This window comes from Cavia porcellus, unplaced genomic scaffold, assembly GCF_034190915.1.
Source record: "Cavia porcellus strain 051 isolate PalLab524CR breed Dunkin Hartley unplaced genomic scaffold, mCavPor4.1 scaffold_25, whole genome shotgun sequence".
NCBI classification, from domain to species: Eukaryota; Metazoa; Chordata; class Mammalia; order Rodentia; family Caviidae; genus Cavia; species Cavia porcellus.
In genome coordinates, this window is record NW_026947508.1 from 28119090 (window position 1) to 28134943 (window position 15854).

General features: G+C 37.4%; 1 protein-coding gene across 2 annotated transcripts in view; it reads left to right on the forward strand.

The window, feature by feature from the left end:
* LOC100729089 (argonaute RISC component 4) overlaps positions 1–15854 on the forward strand; it is a 43424-nt gene that overhangs the window by 9728 nt on the left and 17842 nt on the right. For both annotated transcript variants that reach the window (XM_063236068.1, XM_005008473.3), the window contains exons 3-13: positions 3222–3342; positions 5334–5515; positions 5685–5821; positions 5916–6050; positions 6875–6962; positions 10472–10619; positions 10852–10971; positions 11098–11226; positions 11443–11576; positions 12904–13088; positions 14252–14411. In XM_063236068.1, coding sequence (XP_063092138.1) covers positions 3222–3342; positions 5334–5515; positions 5685–5821; positions 5916–6050; positions 6875–6962; positions 10472–10619; positions 10852–10971; positions 11098–11226; positions 11443–11576; positions 12904–13088; positions 14252–14411 — 1539 coding nt within the window. The remainder of the gene's footprint in view (positions 1–3221; positions 3343–5333; positions 5516–5684; positions 5822–5915; positions 6051–6874; positions 6963–10471; positions 10620–10851; positions 10972–11097; positions 11227–11442; positions 11577–12903; positions 13089–14251; positions 14412–15854) is intronic.

A 15854-nucleotide genomic window follows, 5' to 3' on the forward strand; every position in this document is an offset into this window, starting at 1 on the left:
TATTTTGAAACAGGATCACAGATTTCCCCAGGCTGGGCTCAAGGTTGAAATCCTTTTGCCTCAGCCTCCTAGAGTGCTGGAATTACAGGCAGTACAACCACACTTACCTAAAAAAGTTTAATTTTTTAAGATGAGAAAAACTACAGAGTATTTGTGTGGTTAAGAGAATAATGCAGTAAAGGATCAAATTAGTGACTCAGAATGAGAAAATTCCTTTTTTTTTTGGTCTATTTTGAGATGGGGTCTCACTATGCAGTTCAGGCTGGCCTTGAGCTCACTTTGTAGCCCAGGCTGGTCTCAAACTCTCAAGGATCCTCCCACCTCAGCCTCCCCGAGTGCTGGGATTACAGGCGTGAGCCACTACACCCGGCTATAGAATGAGAAAATTCTTAAAGGATGTCCCATGAAGGCAAAATGAGTAGCTTTTGTGTGAAATGTGTATATCTTTGCTTAATGCAACCACATTTTGAGTTGTTATTTATTTTAGTATAATTTTACGTGTGGAAGAACAAGTACATGAAAAATTTAGTAACTCGTCCAAGATCATGTAGCTTTACCGCTTAATCATTGTGTGACAAGGGGCAGTTATATGCCCACTCTGATTTTTTTTTTTCTCCTTCCTTCCTGGAATTGAACCTAGGATTTCATGTTAGGCAAGTTCCTTATCACAGAGCTACACACGCCCAACCACAAGTTTTTCTTTTGCAAGGACAGTAATCATTGGCCCATTTGTGTTACAAGGATATGAAGACTAAGTGAGAATAGTAGTGAAAATATGTCTTCATTATAAAATTCCTTATGCTTATAATTATGAATGTAAGATGAGAAATTACCCTTCTCCAGTATGAAAAAATGTATAATTTTGTTTTCTTTATGGTACTTGGTATGGAACCCAGGGTCTTGTTCATGGTATGCAAGTGCTGTACCACTGAGCTACATTTTCAGATCTTTTTTTTTCTTCTGTACCGCAGATCGAACTCGTGACCTCACACTTGCCAGGCAGGCATTTATGCCGCTGAGCTAAATCCTTAGCCCAGATCTTTTTTTTTTTTGTTAGTCTTTTTCGTTTTTATCGGTACCAGGGATCGAACTCACGACTGCCTGCTTGCAAGGCAGGCGCTTATGCTGCTGAGCTAAACCCCCCAGCCCCCAGATATTTTTTTTAATTAAAAAAATTTAAATTTTAACATAGTCTTACGTTTCCCAGGCTGTCCTCAAATGTGCAATCCTCCTGCCAAGCCTACTAAGTGCTCATATCACAGGTGTACCTCACCACTCCTAGACAAAATATGTATGTAGTTCTTAAGTCAGATTTTTCAAATGAGAATGTATGGTACTAGTACATTTCATCAGTTTTTTTTGCGAGGAGGGTTGTTTTTGGGTTTTTTGTACCAGGGATTGAACTCATGACCTTGAGTTTGCCAGGCAGGCACCTACACTGCTGAGCTAAATCCCTGGTCCTCCCATTTGTCTTTTTTAAATTGCGTGATTTGATGTGTGAATGTGATCGTTCCACAAGTTGCATTTATTGTAATATTAATGCATTAACTATTCATGGTATATTTTGGCTACAATATAGTTCTAACATGTAGCGTTCACTAACATTGGTAAGAAAAAGCACAAAACTTTTCACTCACTTTAGAATTCAAAAATCTCACACACCCAGATTTGTTCGTATCTGAGATTGTATATTTGTGTCCTTGCTGCTGCATTTATTTCAGGGTCTGCATGTAGTGTGGGCTGGCATCTATGTAATATGCACGAACACTTTAGTAAAGCTATGCATGCTTGATTGAAAGAAAGGAGTTGTTTTGTTTTGTTTTTGTGGTGCTAGGAATTAAACCCAGGACCTTGTGCATGGAAGATAAGAGCTCTACCACTGGGCCACATCTCCAGCGTGAGAGAAAAGATTTTATTCTATAAGAAACTATATCAATATCTTTTTTGGAATGAGAAAACAGTATAGGGGCTGGGGATTTAGCTCAGCGGCATAAGTGCCTGCCTTGCAAGCGTGCAGTCGTGAGTTTGATCCCTGGTACCAATAAAAAAAAAAAAAAGAAAGAAAAAAGATAGTATGAAGATTAATAAATTGTAATTAGACAAAGGGATTAATTTACTCACTTGAGTATTGTGCATCTTAGATGTACTAATCCCTAGATTTCTGAATTGTGTTTTCTTTTTCAAATCAGTACAATTTGGTAATAAACATCTTTTTTTTTTTATCGGTACCAGGGATCGAACTCATGACCACACGCTTACAAGGCAGGCGCTTATGCCACTGAGCCAAATCCCCAGCCCCACATCTTTTTTTTTTCTTTTTATACCAGGGATCGAACTCACAACCTCACACTTGCCAGTTAGGTACTTATGTCTGCTGAGCTAAATCCCCTGCCAACAAACATCTTTTGATTGTGAACATCCAATGTTAAATTTAGATATCTGAAATAGATTTTGTTTGTTTGCTTGTTTGTTTGTTTTGAGACAGGGTCTCACTATGTCATTTAGGCTGGCCTTGAACTCACTGTGTAGTGTAGGCTGATCTTGAACTCACAGCAATCCTCCTGCCTCAGCCTTGGGAGTTCTGGGATTACAGGCATGCACCATCATACCCGGCTAAAAGAGTCTTCTTGTGAAGCCATTTATTATAAGAGAAGATTTTGAAAAGAGAGGCTCAAGAGAATGCCAAAATTGTATGCTCACTTTCCTTTTACTGCCCTCTTTCTTACCATCTTATCGTTATTTTTGTTCACTTGTCACTACCTTTCTTTAGTTAACTAAATTTTCAATTACTTAAATTAATTATAACTTTGATTCTTATGTTTTCCAAGTCATAGTATTGAACTGAATTTAATGGGTTTTGTTTTTTGTGGTACTGGGGTTTGAACCCAGGGCCTTGGGAATGAACCATATCCCCATCGCTTTTCATTTTTTAATTTTTTTTGTCTTTTTCCTTTTTATTGATACTGGGGATCGAACTCACAACTGCCTGCTTGCAAGGCAGGCGCTTATGCTGTTGAGCTCAATCCTCAGCCCCTTCATTTTTTAATTTTGAAAGAGAAAATCTTACAGAGTTATCCAGGCTGGGCTCAAGCTTTTGATCCTCCTGCCTCAGCCACTCAGAGACCTGGGATTACTGGTGTGAATTTAGATATTTGAGTTATGGCGATACTTATTGTTACCTCTTCTTCATGCTAACTGCTACTGCCTCTATTACTGTTAAGGGAGGTGGTAGACACAATGGTGCGGCATTTTAAAATGCAGATATTTGGCGATCGACAACCTGGCTATGATGGCAAAAGAAACATGTACACAGCACATCCACTGCCAATTGGACGTGATAGGGTGAGTGTCAACAGCAAGAGTACTTAGGTTGTGTAGTAGTCATTACACGTGACAAAAATGTTTTCCTTTCTAGTGACGCTTCCATTTGTAGAGTTATTTTCCATGGTAATAATAGATTTGTTATTCTGTCCATATTCTGCTTTCCTTAGTTAACTGGTAATTGATTTGTTTGTTTTGTTTTGTTTTTGGTACCGGGAATCAAACTCACAACCTTGTGCTTGCCAGGCAGGCACTTATGCCTCTGAGCTAAGTTGTTGGCCAGTTAACTGGTAATTGAAAAGGAAACGAATTTAGATTTTTGTCTTCTGTATGTATATCCCAAAGTCTTAATTAGCAGTGTACTTTAACGAAGTGTTACCTGCATCTGAACAATGGAGTTGTTACTTGAGAAAACAGATGCGTAATACACAGTGCTCTTTTAAGCATTTATTTTTAAAACTAAAGAAATAGGACTGGAGTTGTAGTCCAGTGGTAGACTACTTACCTACCTTGCACAGGGTTGTGGTTTCAATCTCAGTACTGCCAGTAAATATTAAATTTAAAAAGTAATACATGAAAATGTGCTCCTTATAAACTTAACTCATATAATCAGGAAATGCTGTGGCTTCTAACTTCTCCTATGTGTTTGCAATAGTTCCATTTTATTTTCTTTTTTAAAGAAAACAACTAGTAGTTTTATATTTACATTTTAGATATGGGTATGAGTTATTTATGTATATGTATATAAGTAACATCATCCTGTGAAATTTTTTTTTTTTTTTTTGAGACAAGGTCTTGTTATGGAGTCCAAAACTCCCTAATAGACTCCCTATTGTAGCCCAATGTGGCCTCAAACAACACTGCCTCGTGACCTTCCTGTCTCAGCCTCTTGAGTGTTGGGTATTCATGCATGTGCCACCACAAATTAATTTTTTTATTGTGATAAGATACATAGAATAAAATTCACTATTTTAAACTTTTTTTTTTTTTTTTTGTAGTACTGGTAATTTAACTCACAGCCTCACACATGCTAAGCAAGTGCTCTGTCTCTGAGCTACATCCTCAGCTTTTTTTTTGTTTGTTTTTGAAACAGTGTCTTACTCTGTAGTCCAGACTGGACTTGAACTCACCCAAGATGGCCTCAAACTTGTGACAGTACTCCTGCCTCAGCCTCCCAAGTGATGGGATTACAGGCATGCATCACCATGTCTGGCTTCCTCTGCCCTTTTTAAAAATTTTACTTTAAGACAGGATTTCAATAAGTTGCCCAGGTTTAGCTAAAACTTCTGATCCTTCTGCCTCAGCCTCCCAAGTGGCTGAGATTCCAGATGTGTACCACAATACCTGATTTATTTTAATTCTACCCCTCTCAGTCCTGGCACTTTACCCCGGCCCTTCACACTAATCTACACACGCAGCATTTTTTCATTTTTTATTTTGGTGCAGTGTTTCACTGTGTCTCTAGCTGACCAGGTTTGGCTCAAACTTACAATCCTCTTGCCTCTGTATCCCAGGGTGCTGGGATTATAGAAGTATGCCACTATACCCAGTTTAACCATTTTTAAGTCTAAAATTCACTGACATTAAATACATTTACGTTGTTGTGCAACTGTTACCACCATCTCTAGAACATTTTTGTCATCTCCAACAGATTCCATTAAGCAATAACTTCCCATACCTCACTCCTTCTGGTCCTGGGCAACCATAGTTCTCCTTTTTTGTATCTATAATTTGACTATTCTGAGTAGAATCTTAAATATTTGTCCTAATATGTTTGGTTTACTGTTTTCAAGGTTTATCTAGATGGTACCATCTGCCATTTTTTCAACCATTGTATAATATTCCATTTTAAATTATTGCCCAACCAATGGATACTTAAGTTTTCCCAATGTTTTGCAGTGACAGAACATAATAGATATCTTTATGTATATACCATATTACATATCCTTGGGATCTTTCCTATACACCTTATAGACATTCCTGTTTGTATGTATGTATGTATCTTTCTGTAGGTTGACATGGAGGTGACCCTCCCTGGAGAGGGCAAAGACCAAACCTTCAAAGTCTCCGTTCAATGGGTGTCGGTTGTGAGCCTTCAGTTGCTTTTAGAAGCTTTAGCTGGGCACTTGAGTGAAGTCCCAGATGACTCAGTACAAGCACTCGATGTTATCACAAGACATCTTCCCTCCATGAGGTTAGTACTTTTAGATTCTTTCTCACCTAAAGGGGAGATTTTTTGGTAGGTTAACCACTGAAAAATTACTACCTAAATCGCAGTTCAAACTTCGGTACAAAAGAATTGAGAAGGAAGTAAAAGACTTCCAGTTTTTATTGTGAAACGTGGCTAACTCCCTATTCTTCAGGTACACTCCAGTGGGCCGATCTTTTTTCTCACCTCCCGAAGGTTACTACCACCCTCTAGGAGGGGGCAGAGAGGTTTGGTTTGGCTTTCATCAGTCTGTGAGACCTGCCATGTGGAATATGATGCTTAATATTGATGGTATGATGGAACTCTCTTTACCTATTAACTCTTGGTTTTTGTTTGTTTGGGGCCCTTCTTTTCCCTGAAGCTAAATATCTTTTTTCTCCATTAGTATCTGCAACTGCTTTCTACCGGGCTCAGCCTATCATTGAGTTCATGTGTGAGGTTTTAGACATTCAGAACATCAATGAACAGACCAAACCTCTAACAGATTCTCAGCGTGTCAAGTTTACCAAAGAAATCAGAGGTAGGAATTCACATTAATGAAGTCCTGGAGAGGTGGCTCAGTCTAATGCAAGTAACCTGGGCTCTGCTGTTAGACCTGGGCTGGCATCCCAGCCTCCTAGTTCTACCAGTGGGACCTTTAGTGTTAGTTTATTCAAATTGTTCACCTCAGAGGAAAAGGTGATAATGTATGTCTTGCAGAGCTTGTGAGAATCAGATATAATTAGATTTACAAAACTTTATAGCATAGAACCTGTCATATATCAGGAACTTGGTGAATGCTATCTTTACCGTTTAAAAATTTCCCTTTTATTTAAGATAACACAAATTCATACATTATCCTTTGTAATATATTCTTTACTTACAATTAGCTTTCTTCTCCCACTATAGTACAAGATTTCTTTTCAGATTTCCACTACAGTATAAGATTTATGAGGGCTGTCTGCATACCTGAGACTAGATATCAGAACATTCTTGACATTTAATAGATATTTATTAAATGATTTATATATTAAAGTACATTGAACATCTCAGATTACCTGGGTGCTAATTTTTCTCTATTTAGCTGAGGGTTTCTTTTAATTTATATATATATATATATATATATTTATATTTCATATATATATATATCTCCTCATGCCTTAGCCTCCCAAGTGCTGAGATTACAGGTGTGCACCACCACGCCTAGCTTTTTTTAACCTGTAAATGACAAAATTATGCCCATATTTTACAACTTTTAATCTATACAATAACATGACTCTTTAAAGAAAACATTCAAATCTGGTTTTATTACTATGATTTTAATTATAATTGATATTTTGGCTTTTTTTGTTTTAATAACTTCAGGTCTCAAAGTTGAGGTGACTCATTGTGGACAAATGAAAAGAAAATACCGAGTCTGTAATGTGACTAGACGGCCAGCCAGTCATCAAACGTATGTTACCCACATGTGAAATAATATGATAATAATTCTGATAACAAGGGGAGCTACTAAAATCATGTGAACTGGGTACCATTGAACACCTTGTAGTAACGACACTCTGAAGGCAGAGGAAGGCAGAAGCAAGTTCAAGGCCAGCTAGAACTATACAGCGAAACCCTATCTTTAAAAAATTAAAAATAAATTAAAAATAAAAATAAAATGGGTTGAGAAGGTAATTCATTGGTAAGAGTGCCACTGGATTCAGTCTTCAGGACTGTTCCCCTACCCACATCTTGAGAAACTGGTATGTTGTACTGTAATTGTCAGTTTTTCACAAGAATCTTTTTCTTTTTTTCTCCACACTACTGAACCAGGGAGTACTGAAGGACATGCCAGCCCTTTTTATTCTGAGACAGAATCTTACTGAATTGTCTAGGCCGACCTCAACTATTCATCCTGCTGTCTCGGCCTCCCAAGTAGCTGGGATTATAAGTGTGTGCCACCACATATTGCTAGTATCTTTCCTCATAACACAAAAGCTTTTTTAAAAATGTTTAAAGTATTTTTGATAGATGTATTTGTTTCTGTTTGCTTTTTGCAGGGATTAAATGCACAATCTCATGCTTACCAGGCAAGCACTTGAGCTAAATCCCCAGCCCTGTTTGCCTTTTGAGCTATGGTCTTCATATAATGGCCAGGCCAGCCTCTGACTGCTGGGCTCAAGCTATTCTCCCACCTCCTGAGTAGCTGAGACTGTATACATTCGCCACTGTACCCAGCTGGTACAGATATTTGTAAAATACATTGCCTGCCTTTAACCTATCTCACCTTTTAAATTTAGTGTGCTAAACCTAGATCAATTTTTATTTAATGATGCAGTCATTATCAGCATCATTTATTATACAGCTGTAATTCTCAATACATAGCTGACAGATCTGGTGAACTCGAGAAGTCATGTCAGGCTGTCACGGAAAGATGTACATTGCTTTGGATATCTGTGTGGATTTCTCTCCCTCCTTTTTTAGCTGGCTGTCATGTCTTCTAGCTGCCAGTAGGCATGGAATACTCCAACAACATATTCTTCTTCATCTCTCCAGTCTCATTCTTCTAATCACCCAACTTCTATTCCACCAAGTACCGTGCCTAGATATATGAAAGTATATATGAAAGTGTTTGTAAAAATGCCATAATGGGCCAGGGATCTAGCTCAGTGGCACAAGCATTTGCCTGGCAAGCACAAGGTCATGAATTTGATATCTAGCACCTAAATATAAAATTAAATTAAATTAAATTATCATAAAAGGTTGAGGGTGAGGCTGCATACCTATAATCTTAGCACTTAAGAGGTTGAGGCAAGAGGATCACTGCGAGTCCAGCCTGGGCACCTAGTGAGTTCAAGATGAGCCTTGTTTTAGGAAAAAAAAAAAGGCACCATAAAAAAAGTTATCGTAAGGTGAAGGATTTAGCACAGTGGCACAAGTGCCTGCCTACCAGGCACAAGGTGATGAGTTTGATGAGTTCCAAAAAAAAAAAAGTTATCATACATTTAAGTTTTCTTCTTTTTTTTTTTTTAATCGGTACCAGGGATCAAACTCACTACATTTTATTCTTGTAATCAACATCATTAAATTTGTGTCTGACATAAGTGTAACTCTTGGCTGTCTTAACTAAATGGTGTTAAACAGATGAACTTTATTTTGGTTACTCAGGAGCTCTTTCTCCCTTATATTTTGTCTGACTTTGTTTTATATCTATAGTTATTAGTTTTCAAACTTTAGTATATATCAAAATCAGCTCTTCTAGAAAGTTAAAATTTTGGCCAGGAGTGGTAGCACACACCTGTATAATAATTCCAGCACTCAGGAGGCTGAGGCAGGAACATTTGCAGTGAGTTGGAGGCCAACCTGAGCCACATAGTGAGAGTCTTTTTCAAAAAACTAAAACAAACAATAAACCTGTTTCCCTTTTATTATTAAATTATTCAAGTAATTCTATCAGAATAATTAGGCTTATATACCTATATAACCTTTACTCAAAAATTTAAGGCACATAGATTTAAATATAATATAGATAATTCTCACCACATTGTTACTTTGTATGTGTAACAGTTAAAGCAAGATTCAGTTTATCATTTGTGTAAATATTTGAAATAATTTACCTGCTGGTAAGAGCCAAATAAAGAGATTTTCTTAAATTATGCTTCCCAGTTTATACCAAATGTCCTGACACAATCTTAACTTCATATATTTGGTCTTATTACCTCCAATCTACATGTGTTTGTCCTGGTTTATGAATCTGAATATTTAGAGATCTGAAAATGTGGTTCCACTAACTAATTACAACTTTGCTTAAGGAAATAAAATTCCTGTGTGCCTGACTCAAAGTCCTTATTTGAGTTTAATCATCTATAAGAAACCAGGAAAAATTTTAAAAAAGGAAAAGAAACCAGATATTGTATTTATGTATCAGCTGATCCCAACTTTTTCTTTTTCTTTTTTTTGGTACTGGGGCTCAAACTCATGACTTTGTGCTTGCCAGGCGGGCACTTAAACTGCTTAGCTAAATCCCCAGCCCGATCCCAACTTTTTCATTATGAGTTCTTAGCTTCTTGTTGTTTTAAATTCTTTTTTTTTTTTTTTTAATTCTTTTGAAGCTGAGCACAGTGACACATGCCTATAACTCTAGCACTCTGAGAGTCACAAGTTCAAGCCCAGTCAGGCCAATTTAGTCTCTTAGATCCTGTCTTAAAATAAACTAAAAAAACTAAAAAGAGCTGGATTTTATCTCCATGCAAAGGCCCTGGGGTCCTTAAAAAAAAAAAACAATGAAAAAACTTTCGAAATTTAAATTAAAACATTTTCCCATCCTAGCTTCAACAAACATGGAAAGTATCAATGAAATTGCTGGGGTTTTTTGTTTTTTTCTTATTGGTGGGATTGAATTCACAACCGCCTACTTGCAAGGCAGGTGCTTATGCTGTTGAGCTCAATCCCCAGCCCCGGAATTACTGTTCTAGTTCAAAACTAAAACCATCTAATTAAAAGCACACAAATAAAGCCTGGCCTTTCAGACAAATTGTCACTGAGCCACCCACTTATCCTGGACCTTTAGTATTTTATTTTTTAAATATTTTTTGTTTTTGTGACTATATGCACACAATGGTTACATTCATCATGGGGACTTAAGGTGTGTACATAACACATATTAATTATTTTTACTTTCCTTTCTCCACCTTTTTTTTATACATTTTTTTTTTCTTTTTCTCTTTTTATCGGTACCAGGGATCGAACTCACGACCGCCTGCTTGCAAGGCAGGTGCTTATGCCGCTGAGCTAAATCCCCAGCCCCATTTCCACTTGTTTTTATTTATTTATTTTTTTCTGGGAATCAAACTCACAGCCTCATGCCTGCCAGTCTCCACTTATTTTTAAAATGATTATTGAAGGTAAAAATTGTAGAATTTGCTTACTTGTTTAAAAAAGAAAGACCTTCCATTTCTAAGAAGACATTTTCTCCCATAGTTTTCCTTTGCAGCTAGAAAATGGTCAAGCTATGGAATGTACAGTAGCTCAATATTTTAAGCAAAAGTATAGTCTGCAGCTGAAATACCCCCATCTTCCCTGTCTCCAAGTGGGACAAGAGCAAAAGCATACGTACCTACCCCTTGAGGTAAGCTAAACTAAATTTTCTTTTGCCAATCTGCCAGTTTCTTAAATTAGTGTTTTAAAAAAAGTTGAGTTCTAATCTAGAATAGAAATGAGTTTTTCTTAAGATACTGTGAGCAGATAACTTCACCATACAACCGTTTTTATTTTTCTGGAAATGGAGGATGAATTTGGCAAATGCTTACAGTATAGCAGCCCAGTGCTACCCAAGCTGATTTCTCGTTGTTTCTTGGCAGGTATGTAACATAGTGGCAGGACAGCGATGTATAAAGAAGCTCACAGACAATCAGACATCCACGATGATCAAAGCCACAGCAAGATCTGCTCCTGACAGGCAGGAAGAAATCAGTAGACTGGTCAGTAAGGAACGGTCTTCAAGATAAGCCAGCTCTAAAATGAAAAATAAAAAAAAAGAGAGAGAATTCCTGATGGGATACAGTTACTCTTTGGTTTTTATATATGCAGGCTTTCCTGTTCTTTAGGTGAAGAGTAACAGCATGGTGGGTGGACCTGATCCATACCTTAAAGAATTTGGGATTGTTGTCCATAATGAAATGACAGAGCTTACAGGCAGGGTACTTCCAGCACCGATGCTGCAGTATGGAGGCCGGGTAAGTTTTTTATTTATCTCAGCACACTAGTCAAAAGATTATAATCCAGAGTCTTTTGTCAGTACTCTATTGAATTTACCTGTATTTGTGCTTGTTATTGCTTTTTTGTCTTCTGGCTCATACCACCTAGAATTTTGTTTATTCCCTTCTCAACATTAAGATGGCCTTAGATTGTAATGTCTCTTTACTTTTGTTTCTTTTTGTTTTTTTTTAAAGAATAAAACAGTAGCCACACCCAACCAGGGTGTCTGGGACATGCGAGGAAAGCAGTTTTATGCTGGCATTGAAATTAAAGTTTGGGCAGTTGCTTGTTTTGCGCCTCAGAAACAATGTAGGGAAGATTTACTAAAGTGAGTATCTTCATATTTCCAGCTTAGTAATATCCCTCCCAAATATGAAAATACCATCTTTATGTTAATGTGCTGTGTATGCTGGCGCTAAATCCCCAACTCCCATAGTGATACCATCTGGCTATATGCAAAAGATATTGTATTATTATAGTAAATTGCAAACTTGGAAATTACATTAAAAATTTGACTCAGCTTCTGTATATTTAGAGCAGAGCTATGTAGCAAGGGTGAAGTCATGATACTTGGCAAATTCTTGAGTTTTTAGTAAAAGCTTCCTTTGATATTGATTGTATCTTTTCAACCAAAATAAAAACTATGTTTTTAAAAATAACACTGGTATAAGGCGTGGTAGCACATGCCTGTAATCCCAGCATTTGGGAGGCTGAGGCAGGAGGATCACTGTGAGTTCAAGGCCAGCCTGGGCTACATAGTCTCTGCCAGCCTAAGCTACATAGTAAGACCCTGTCTCAAAAAAACAAGAAACAAAACAAAATTTTAAAAACCACTGGCTAAGACTATTGGTTCATATCTTATAGATGTAGTTATCTATATAAAGAAAGTTAATAAAGAGTTAAAAATTAAGAAAAGAAACTAGGATGAAAGAAAGGAATTCTATAAGATATTGGCAGATACACAAAAGAAATTATTCTGAAAGCTTCATGAATAAATTGAAGCAGCTTTTTTTTGGTACTGAGAATAGGACTGATGACCTCGTGCTTGCCTGGCTGGCACTGTGCCACTGCGCTATATCCCCAACTGAAGAAAACTTCTTAGATCCAAATATAAAATTCAAATTAATTTAAACTTTTAAGTGATTTTTTATATTGTTATTGCACTAAATCAAGCTTGATTGCAACTCTAATTACACTGATTTTGAGATAGCATGTTTCTGTGTTCTCAGTTGAACACAAGCTGACCCAACTCCTTATATCAGCCTTACCAAAATATGTGTTACCAAAAAAAAAAAAAAAACAAAATATGTGTTACCAGAAATTTTGACTGTCTTTTCTTCACCACAGAATTGCTGATTTGAGTATTTTTAAAAACAGGAATGCTGTTTGAACAGCAACACTGAGGCCCAGCTGAGCCATACTATATTTACTTAAAAATTCAAAGTGATGATTTGATAATTTAGTAATACAGATTCTTCCCTGTTATTATTGCAGTGATATAACTGCCAGTTTTTTTTTTTAGCAACCAGTTAAAGATGTTTTGTTTGTTTGTTTATAATTTTGGTTAAGAATTTGCAGAACTGAAAGAAACATTTTAGAGGGTTATGACTGTACCCTGTAGTAAAATTTTGGTGCCACTGGTTCTACCTTAACAGGAGTTTCACTGACCAACTGCGTAAAATCTCCAAGGATGCAGGGATGCCCATCCAGGGTCAGCCATGCTTCTGCAAGTATGCACAAGGTGCAGACAGTGTGGAGCCCATGTTTAAACATCTGAAGATGACATATGTGGGCCTACAGCTAATAGTGGTTATCTTGCCTGGAAAGACACCAGTGTATGGTATGGACCTTTTAAATGCCTAGTGAGAGATGATTTCAAGTGATAGATGTGGCAATCAGGTTTAACTGATTGTGGTTAATGCTACATTCACAACCCCCCCCCCCCCAAAGTCACAGTGGTACAAAGCAACCAAGATTGTGCTCAGAGGTATATAGCTTGGTGATAGAAGATTTGCTCAATATTTATAAAGCACTTAGTTCAATCCCTAACATCACACACACACACATACACACACACACACACACACACCCCACATATATACACAAAACAACAATAAAATAAACAAAGATTTACTTCTAACTCCTGCCACGCATCCATTGAATGTAGATGGTAGCCTATTCCAGTTCCCAGTTTGGCAGAGCAGCTACTGTTTAGAAATTTGCTGGCCCGTAATTTTCTTTTTCTATGTATCTTCTTGGCCACAGCCACTTAGCTGACCTTACCCAGCCTGTGGATAGGCTGCCAGAGAATGGGACTGGGGACAAGAGATGCAGTGCTATCCTGCCATAATCCAGGAATCTGGGAGAACTGGAATGTTTGGTGAAAAACACTTAGGATATCAGAAGGAAGATAAGCAGAGGAGTTTGCCACTTCTAGAAGACAATCTGCTTACTTTGTATCTATTATAAGAAGAGCGATTCAGAGTTCTTTTGGTTATCTTCTAAATTGTGGGAGCTGTAGATCTGCCCTTAAACTTTATAAAATGTCTTCAGTTTTCTCTATATTTGCTTCTTTTGTTACTTTCTGTTTACCCCTACTGTTTAGAGAAAAGAGTAAAAAAAAGTAAACTTGGAAAGATTGGTATGTGTGCTGAGAGGGAGGAGCAGATCCGTCCCTTTACCAGAGCAGTCCTGTGGGGGAAGAAACCCAGGACTGAGCCTGTGGTGGCAGGGAACGACCAAGTTAGGAAGTGGGCTGGCTTTGAGGTCTATTGTAAGGGGAAAATGGAGAAGGGGAGGAGCTGGCCATAGAGGGGATGGGGGACTCTTGCAGAGGGGAGTGTCCTGGGGTTTGAGCGCATGAAAGCTCAATGCATGGGAAGCATCTAATAGCATTTACAGTATAGAACAGTTGCTCTGTAAATGTTAATGTGTGGGGTTTTACTCCCTTGCTCTTAATAATTAGGAGACTGTTTTAACTGTTTAAAATTATTCTTTTTGTAGCGGAGGTGAAACGTGTTGGAGATACTCTTCTAGGTATGGCCACACAGTGTGTCCAGGTAAAAAATGTAGTGAAAACCTCACCCCAAACCCTTTCCAATCTTTGCCTGAAGATAAATGCAAAGCTTGGAGGAATCAACAATGTGCTTGTTCCTCATCAAAGGTAAGGTTCTGAATTTCAATTTTTTGCTTTTGCTTTTTTTTTCTTCATTTTTGTTTACAATCTAACTAATATAATTTATGGTAAAGTGTATGTGTTTCAAATATACATCTTGATATACGATTCTTATGTGCATATACACCATGTGCCTACCAAACTGCTAAGATATAGGACACTTCCAGCACACATATACACACACACAATATCAGGATTCCTCTGGCCTCTCCAAACAGATACAGTAATCCCCAGGGCTGGAAATGTAGCTCAGTGATAACAGCACTTGCCTACCATATGTGAGGCCCTGAGTTTAATCCCCAGCACAGCAAGTAAACAAACGAGGAAACTACCACCAGCAATGATATAAGGCTAACGTAATCCCCAAAAGTAACTGCTATTCTTTTCTTTTTTTTTTTTGGTCTTTTTTGTTTTTATCGGTACCGGGATCGAACTCACGACTGCCTACTTCCAAGGCAGGCGCTTGTGCCGCTGAGCTAAACCTCCAGCCCCCATAACTGCTATTCTGAAGTGTATCCCCGTAGATTAGTTTTTTCTGTTTTTTTATCTTGTAAATTCAATATTATGATGTTATACATACTTTGTTCAGTAGTATGTCTGTGAGATTATGCTACCATAGTGATTCATTTTTCTTCATTGCCATACATTTTCATGAATAAACCACACAGTTTTATCTCTTCTACCACTGATGAATACTCTTATAGATTCATTGTACAATTTTTGGGTGGATATGAGCAGTTTTTCTCTTGTATATAATTCCTGATATAGAATTGCTGAGTTATAGAGAATACATAGAATTAGTTGATACTATACAGTAGTTTTCCAAAGTGGCTATACCATTTTACATTTCCACTGAGAGTTCTAGTTTTTTTCCGTCTCCTTATCAGTGCTTAGTAGTATCAGTCCTTTTAATTTAACCATTTTATTTTTGGGTAATAGTATTTCATTATGTTAATTTGTCTTCTCCTGGTGACTAATGGTGTTACCACATTTTCAGTACACTTACAGCCCATTTAGACATCGCTCTTCATGGGCTGAGTCAGCAGCACCCTCCAGCCTTTTGAAGGTGTCACCACCAGTCATGGTGCACACGCCTGTAATCTCTACACTCTGGGAGGCTGAGGTGAGCTCTAACCAGAGTTCACTGTGTTGCCTATGCTGATCTTGATTTGTGAGCTCAAGTTATCCTTCTGCCTTAGGTTTCTAAGTAGCAGGGGCTACAGGCTTGCCATTATACCTGGCTCCTTTGTTTATTTTTAATATTGGATTCTTTTTCATTAATTAGTAATCATTCCTTGTGGTTTTTGGAAATAAACCCTTGATAGGATATAGGTATTACAAATATCTTTTTTTGTTCTATGTTTTGTCTTTTTATTCTGCTAAATGGTATATTTTAATCAATAAATCTTTCTTCTCTCTTTTTCTTCCTCT